At 40.4% G+C, this 8,492-nt stretch overlaps 2 protein-coding genes across 3 annotated transcripts in view; one reads left to right on the top strand and one right to left on the bottom strand.

The window, feature by feature from the left end:
• Positions 1–2,661, bottom strand: part of LOC116696050 (mitochondrial import receptor subunit TOM70) — a 9,387-nt gene extending 6,726 nt beyond the window's left edge. Inside the window, exons 1-2 of the mRNA XM_032526748.1 lie at positions 2,352–2,661; positions 692–865 (exon numbers count right to left, since the gene is read on the bottom strand). Coding sequence (XP_032382639.1) covers positions 692–865; positions 2,352–2,585 — 408 coding nt within the window. The 5' untranslated portion in view covers positions 2,586–2,661. The remainder of the gene's footprint in view (positions 1–691; positions 866–2,351) is intronic.
• A 3,156-nt stretch (positions 2,662–5,817) lies between these two features.
• Positions 5,818–8,492, top strand: part of lnp1 (leukemia NUP98 fusion partner 1) — an 8,876-nt gene continuing 6,201 nt past the window's right edge. For both annotated transcript variants that reach the window (XM_032526799.1, XM_032526798.1), the window contains exon 1: positions 5,818–6,359. In XM_032526799.1, coding sequence (XP_032382690.1) covers positions 6,177–6,359 — 183 coding nt within the window. In that variant the 5' untranslated portion in view covers positions 5,818–6,176. The remainder of the gene's footprint in view (positions 6,360–8,492) is intronic.

The raw sequence follows: 8,492 nt of genomic DNA, 5'->3' as shown, positions 1-8,492 counted from the left end.
GGGATGACATGCAGCAAATGGCCGCAGGTCAGAGCATGTATAGAGGTTTGCTCCCTGCTGCGTTTGCCTCTATATATGGCCTCCCGCTCTGCTAACTGAGCTATCTGGGCGCCCATGAGGAAAAAGTTTTAATGCAAAATGAGGGTGGAAAAATTAGAGAATGTTGCTTTGCATAGAGTCTGCTACACATTGACCAAAGAGGAGAACAACTGTTAGCTGCAGAGGCATGCCATCTCATTTCAATTATTATACAGGAAAGTTAAAAGTAACATTAAGTTACAATATAAACAGGCCTGACTCAGTTTAAAACTGGGTTCAAGCAGATTACTGTTCTGCAGAATCTCATCTGGCTTTAGGTTGTCAGAAGTAGTTAGCGTGCACTGAAGCCTTTTCAGGTATGTTTCAAGTTCAATGTAGAGCAAGAAGTATTGACTTTTCCATCCACAAGCACCTGGGGACATTTAGAAAGGGAGTTGTGCCATACTGCAACATACTTGCAGGCAGGGCATCATAGTATACTGTTAATTTCTGCAAAAGAATCAATGTCACACAAGAGAAAGACATGATATTGAGAAATTGACTTTTCCCTCAGAAATAATGAAGATATTTCAAAATGTAGCTTTTTTTATTGTTGGTGGGTCTCTATATTAACAACAATCTCTGCACATATTTAAAACAAGGTGTTGCCAACCTGTTGTTCGTAGGCTGCTGCTCTGTTCTGGTAAAATGTTGACAAATCAGTCTTTTTCTCTGTTGGGCAGAGAGCAATAGCCTCTGTGTAGCACTGGATGGCGTTCTCATACTTGCCAGCCTTGAAGTACTTGTTGCCCTTGTTCTTTGCTGCTTGGGCCCGATCCAACGGGCTCTAAATGAGAAAGAGAAAATATAGGATTTATTAATTAAATGGTACCCCAAAATGAACTCAGTGGACTGGTTTAAGGATTAAAGAGACTAAAGACTAGGTAATTATGTTCTCCCATAGCACCTCACACGGCAATAGGCTGTGTAACTGAACTGCAAGCATGTGCCAAGGATTGGATGCCATCAAATTGACAAGCCAAAATTGCTAACTATCTGGGAAACTGTGACTCAAGAGGTAGAGGGGTGGTCCAATAATCCCAAGGTTGGCGGTTCAATCCCTGACTCCTTCTGTCAGCATGTCAAAGTATCTCGAGGTAAATGTTTCCAGTGGTAAGCCAAAAAGCATATTACACTGACATAGAAAGACATAGAAACCTGGCCCAAGTGATAATGTCCACGTCTGAACTGTGAAGCGGTTTACAGAACAGCAGCCTAACAATGTGCTCTTTTTGTTTTTGCCTGAAAAATAATGAATGACCAAGCCAGCACAATGCTCTATGACCCATGACCGAAAACAAATCCTGTCTGTTTTGTCAAAGGGTGACAGCTGTTAAAAACAGTTTCCCTTTCTCACAATTATGACATAATGGCCTCATATTTACAATATAGATCTCTTATTTATACTAATTAATTTTTTTTCTCGTAAATTACACATTTCATAACATTAGGGTGCCAGACGTTTAAATGGACATCTGTCATCTCTTTATCTCTTTAGTGAATGCAGGAGGGTCCAAAGACACCTCTTAATAATAATAATAATAATAATAATGATAATAATAATATACCTGTGAGTAAATTGAGGCCGGGTAAATGTCTGTTTAGTTATACTTCAGCCGACTGTAGCTTGAATTTTGTTGAAAATGCTCTGGCAGAGTACAACCACTCCGAAAGGCAGACTCTGGCGAGTAACACAGGCTACAACAGCTAGCTAGCGTTCCTGCACATTAACGTTACCCGTGGCCATGCAGGACACCGCTCACTGGCTGAACAAGGTGACGGGCGGCCAGCCACCTACAGCCGGACACTATCTAATCAAATTGCGTCTGCCTAAAACAGGCTCCAGTCCCAGCCATCCCCGCCCGAGTGACTTTCTAAGAAGATAACGTTAGCTAGCATGCCCAAAACATGAAATGTAACGTTACTGAGCCATGCTTAGGTCTTGCCATTTTGTTCCCAAATGCATTTCAGTGCATTACCAGCTGCATACATTGATGTCACTCGTGCTAACCGGGCTGGTAAACCCAGCAAGTAGCCATAAACGTCGGCTAATCCAGCAGCGGTGAGCCGGTTGTGTCGGCCTTGCCCCGGTGAAGGGAGCTGTCACTGACAGTGTCGGTAACGTTAGGTGTCCTTGACGAACGCCACTCTTACGGCAATGACACGTTAATTTAGATAAGTGTACGCACTGCACCAAGGCCGATAATGCTAATGTGGGGAGTGTTACATTAACTGCGGAGGAAAGAGCCGTTTTTAGGGGACGGTAACGTTACCATGTTCTCCTGCTCTGGGCCGGCTGGAGTCGCGCCGTCTTGGCCCTGCACGGGGCTCGCGCTGCCTTCTGGTGTTTTCCGCTCCCCGGTCCCTTTCCTTTCGTTCGTCCTGCTGCGGTTCCACAGGTAGACCGCCCCCACTCCCAGCACTATAGGAGTCCCAACTAGAAGTGCCAGCTGCCAGCGGGGTAGTCCAGTCCCGGACTGTGGCTCGACTGGCTTAGACGCAGCCATGATGTACAATCGAGCAAGTTAGCAGCCAGCACCAGCACCAGACAGCGTGAGCTTCTTCTTCCTGTGCTCCGCGAGGTCACAGACACACCGAGGAATCATGGGATACTGTCGGAAAGCCACGGGCCTGTGTGTAATTGTAGTACTACAGTAGCATTTGTAGTCCAAACATCAGATATGCTGAAAAGTCTGATCCACAGCAGCCCATTTTAATAGTTCTCTGGGATTGTGCCAATGCTGGACTCCAGTCTCAGTCATAGGAGGCTATTTAGTGTAAAATGAGTTTGAAATGTGCGTTACTCATGCATGTTTACACAAGGGAAATATTTTTAGGCCATCCGATTTAATGTACCCGTTAGTGAACAAAAAGCTCAGGAAGGCTCCTGAAGGCAACACGCTGATGCAGCTACCTGCTTTTCTTGGTTAATAATGCAAAGCACACAATTAAACAACCTAAATAATCGATTATACTCCATCCCTTTTTATAATTTAAACTGGATCCAAGGTATGTTGGAATCCCTGTTTTACATAATAATGTAATAAGGCACTTTGACAGCCAGTCATGTGTGATTTGAATAATTTAAATTTCGTTCTAATTTCATTCTCTTTGTGAAAGACTGACTCAAAATTTGTGATCAACAATTTAAATAAACATCGGACTAAAGTAAGTATGTTTTTTTGTAATCTATAAAAAAAGATGAATTAAGTTAATTATTAGTGTGTGTGTGTCTGTCTGTCTGTCTGTCTGTCTGTCTGTCTGTCTGTCTGTCTGTCTGTCTGTCTCTTTGCCAACTTCAGTCACCTGTCTGTCCCCTTTTAAAGCCTTGTGCTGGTCTATCTGCCTGACTACTCAATTTGTCCCCAAGGCATCCGTCCTCCCAGCGACCAGCACTGAACAGTTAAAAGTCAGCTGTATTCAGAGGGAAGCCGGTGTAATGAAGATCCTTTCATGGCAGCAACATAGACCTTTGATAGGACAACAATCCCTACATGTTGTGCTCTATAATTAAGGACATGCTGTCAAGTATGCTGCAACTGAACAGTTGGGTGCATGTCATTTTATTCTGTTTTTGCACATGCACCAAATCAAAAAGCAACATTTTTGAACATAGTAAACAATGTTTCAAATGTATACTAAATTACTAATACAGTATGTAAAGGAGTGTACATTTTAAACTGTCCTGGTAGAGTAGCTTAAAACATGTTGCTGCTCTCAGAATAATCCATCACTGACGCATTAGCTTGTTTTGAAAAGTAATAAAATCAATTTGGCCAGTACAGTAAACTTCAACACGTGATGAGACACAACAACCTTCTGTAGTCCATTTGTGATGCATGTCTCTATCTGACCCTGCAGAGGTTGTTGCTTTAAAGAGGGGTAAGTGGGGCTACAGACAGAGGTTACACTAAGGATGTCTGATCTTCTAACTATTCCTGACTCTCTGTCTGTTATTCCTGTAATGAGCCTACTGTCCATGAGCCTACTATTGTTAGCACAGCCTGGCTTAGTATCTGTGACCACTGAGACGTGTCTGTGCTCCTGTAATGCTTGTGAAGTAAGGTACTATGAAAATGTAAGTATTTAGAAATCAACTGCATAAATAAACCAAATTATTCCATATCATTGAATCAGATTATCTTGAGATGCTGATGCAGTTTGTTGTTGGTTTCTTATTCACTGGCTTATTGGTGGCACATACTAAATCCAAAACAAGTTGAATTGGTTGTAGTTAATAATTTCACTGAGTGGCATGGCAGCCTCTCAAATCTGATCCTCTAGTCTCCAATACTGGAACTTAAAACATGTTAAACCACTGTATTGTTTTAGTTTATTTATTATTTTACAGTCATTGAAAAATATTGGGTCATTTACAAGTCAGATTTGTATATTCTAGTATCATGTAGAAATATGTAAAGCGCCTATAGGGCATACTTTTCACTGGGGACAGGGGTGTCACCCCTACTTTCAAATTAGTTTGATATTATTTTATTTATAGTTCTCGGTGATTGGCCCCTATTTTAAGCAATAAAAAAATAAGACATCTTTTTGTTATACAATGTTTAGTACTATTCTTTCTGGCATAATTTATTATGGGCAATGTACTTAGTTCCTGGATTTTGTATCACCTCAGTCAGCCCCCCACCCCTTAAAGTTACACCCTTGTAAAGAGCATCTGGTCATTTGTGTTCAGCTGGGACCTTAACGGGCCGGGAGCCACTGGAAAAACAACAGATTAAGTGTAATCTTGATCTGAGGTCAATGAAAAAGCACCATGAATGTCTCATTAAGGTGCTCACCCAGATCAGTCCTCAGCTCTCTGAGATGATTAGCAGCATTTTGATCCTTTCGGTTTTGTCTAGGTGGGAAGGAAGATTTTGTTCATGTTCAAGTGCAAATTCATTTGAAAAATCCCTCTATACTTCTACTTGAAAACCAAGCTGAAAACATGAAGCAAAAAAAACTTTAAAAGGTGGTTATCTTACTAATACTTACTGTACATACAGTACATTTACAAATATACAGGACCACACAGGGCATGGGAGTGGGATAACACTAAATAGCGTGTTCAGTGCACACTGGGTGTCACTTTCAGAGCATGTTGCATATTTAATCCTGGTCAAATATGTTCTCTCTTAAATTCATTAGGGTTAAGGTTAGTGTGGAATAAACAACATTTGTTATATATATACAGTACATCTGTAATATCTGTTTTTTAGAGTCAGATTTTCTCACCTGAATATACTACTACACAACTTATCTTTTTACACTGTAAACTGTGCCTTATGTGTGATACAGTATGGCATTGTATCAAGAGTGAACTAATGACATGTATACGATTTGATGTAAAATGTAAACCTATTGTAAAGTACAACTTCATAAAATGTGTGCTCATGAATATTTTGGATGTGCCAATGTTGCTTTTCCAGTTGTTGTATTGTGCACACACAGTTGAATTTCACTTATATCACAAAGGAGAATTTTGAAACAAATAGATAATAAAGGCAAATGTAAATGAAATATGATTAAAGTAGTGTGCAGTGTAATGTGAAAAGATATGCTCTCTCTCTGTCCTGTATTAACCAAGCCCCAGGCTCACAGTGCACAGCGGTAGACAGGGTAGCCTGCCCTCTATAATTATTGACAGGTTTGATGAGTGGAAAGTATGGGGAAATTGGAGTTTCAGTTGTCTACCCCCAGGCCCATGACTGTAATGGAAAGATTAAAAGCAGTGTTCACATCACCCACCCAGTTCCAAAATACTAGCTGCTCCTCTCTGCCTTCTGCCTCCCTGTTTATTCCCATCACCTCCATGCTTACGTTAAATAGATTATAGAGGACTCACTCATTTAAAGACTGCAGTTTATTTTAGGTCCATCCAAGAATAAGACTACTAGGGTTCCAGAGGGATTGAAGTGAAGTCAGGTACCTTTGCCTCGAGGGACAGTGCTGTGTAGTAGAGCAGCGAGTCGGCGAGAGGCTTAGTAGGTCAGCTCAGCAGTGGTTTTACCCTCTGTACCACTCGGCTGGGATCACACTTCTACTGGTTGTCCTCGGACTTGCTACACCAAGAGGCTCCCTGCACAGCTCCCATCATGTCTCTCAGGCTCCTGCCTTCCCTCATGGTCGACGACGATGACGATGATGGTAACTTCACAAAATGGATGAGTAGTTACTGGGGTCACGGGGCAGAATGTGGACACTCCCGAGAAAGGAAACACAGTTTCAGAAGATCTGCAAAAGCACACGGTGATCGAAGAGCATCACTCCCGACTGTGGTAAGGACCACCAGCATTGCACGTCCCTTTGTTCAGTGTGTCATATGTGTTTGCATTGACACATAAACAGCAGCAACACACTTGCTTTCCGTCATCAGGAAAAAAACCTTAGTGACCGTAGCACCACAGTGATGTAAACTTGTTAATACCAATGTCTTTAAAGACAAACCTATGACAAAAAACTGTACCATTTATTAATCAAAATCTAACATGTCTGTGTGGAGATATAGACTTACGTAAAGAATATAATTTTATGTACAAATTCATACGCCAATTAACAGAGTCAAATAATACACTTTTAACTGCTATAACCAACCCTGCACTTAATGATACCTCCAAACTCTGGAACACACATCTGTACCGGTTTTGATTATTATTAACACAGGTATATTATTATGTCTGTATATATACATGTATGAATGTATGTTTGTTTGTTTTGTATGTTCTCTTTGTGTAATTTGTGGGAGTCAGTATTTGTAGTATTTGTATCCCTCTTGTAATGTGTTAAGTGTACTTTTTTATCTGGACCTTGAGACTGTAACATAAAGTTATACATAAAGTTTTAAATATGTACACATATATATGTAATAAGGTTGAAAAAGAAAGAATGCACAAACACATTTATATTTTGGCAGACACTGACAGTAGCCCAATGAGTGTGTACACTGTGCAGACATTGGAAAAGCAAGTTGGTATGAGCACCAAGCAGGCTCTGTAGGTCTGTTATAGTTATAGTTATAGTTATACGTATAGTTATAGTTATGGTTATAGGGTCTTCTGACAAGGGTTGGGTACCAAAACCACTGGCACCAGTTCCTATACGATTGGAAAGGCTAAGCGGATTTCGGTGCCTCATTTTGGTGAAATTAAGTGGCACTAAAATAAATAATTTAAAATTGATCATATGGCCTTAGCAATAAACAAGTCGTTCATTAATGTCAAAGACTGTCGTTTTTTTTTCCGGTATTGGAAAAAAGCCAGACGAAACCAATAATAGTTCTGACTAGGGCAATGATTCCCCGAATAAATTTGATTCTGATTCACAAGGTACTAATTTAAGTAAATTTGGATTTGATTGAATATCAATCAGGGTGGGAATATTTCAGTTACAATACCAGTTTTTTCTGAATATAAAAGAGATTCTCAGAGAACTTATGCTGTAAATTGTGCAAGCAAGAAGCGACCCTCACATATTATCTTAAAATGCACCAGGTTATTGTTTACATTAAGAATTGCCCACCAAAAAGCTAGTTTTTATTTATACATCCATGCTGAAAATGCATATATTAAAAGACTGATTTCTATATTTTCTTAATTGATATTAGATCACTCAAACAAAGAGCGATTTTTATTAGATAATCGATTATTTGAACCCAGCCCTAGTTCTGACCTGTAATTTGTCTCCACCAGCCTTACAGAAATAATGTCTGCTGATGCACAAGTATATGACGCTGGCCCAGCACACACTTAAACACACTTAAACACACAAACACACACATGCACAGATAAATGGGTGTTTATGCAAAGTAATAAGTGCATTCAACCATGTTTAGTCATGGACTGTTACATGTAAGAGCTCGTATGCAAATATAGGGCATTTACTGCATAGAACAGTGCACTAATTTATTCAATGCCATAAGAGAGTTGACTTATCACTTGCTTCCTGTCATAGGGAGGTCAAAGGTCAGTGCCAGCTACATCACAGCATGGTTGTGGCTCAAACAGTAGGTACTCAGTAGGGTCAAGGGGCAATTTAGAAAGGGTGGATGTGAACTAAAATGTAGACGTGTACCCTGTATCCTTAAGGGGACTCGTGGAGGGACAAGCTACATTGTGTGTGCGTGCTTCATTATGTTTTTTTGATAAAAGCAGTTTTGTGGCATATTCTCATAGGATTAGAGTTATATTTTGTTTCCATCTGGAGGGCTTTAGTTGTATTACTTGGTCTGAGTTGTTTTGCAGGTTGAGTGAAACAAAAGCAGCTGATAAGAGACATGACGACACATACTCGTAGACATTGGCCTCTAGGTGGTGTCAGCGCTAATGGCTGCAGCTCGGCTGAAAGTCAGATTGTCTTTTTAACCCTCATGTTGTCCTCGGGTCAAATTGACCCGTTTTTCTATATCGATGTTC

The sequence above is a fragment of the Etheostoma spectabile genome, chromosome 9 (genome assembly GCF_008692095.1).
Source record: "Etheostoma spectabile isolate EspeVRDwgs_2016 chromosome 9, UIUC_Espe_1.0, whole genome shotgun sequence".
In the NCBI taxonomy this organism is placed as follows: Eukaryota; Metazoa; Chordata; class Actinopteri; order Perciformes; family Percidae; genus Etheostoma; species Etheostoma spectabile.
This window is presented reverse-complemented; position numbering and strand designations above follow the sequence as displayed.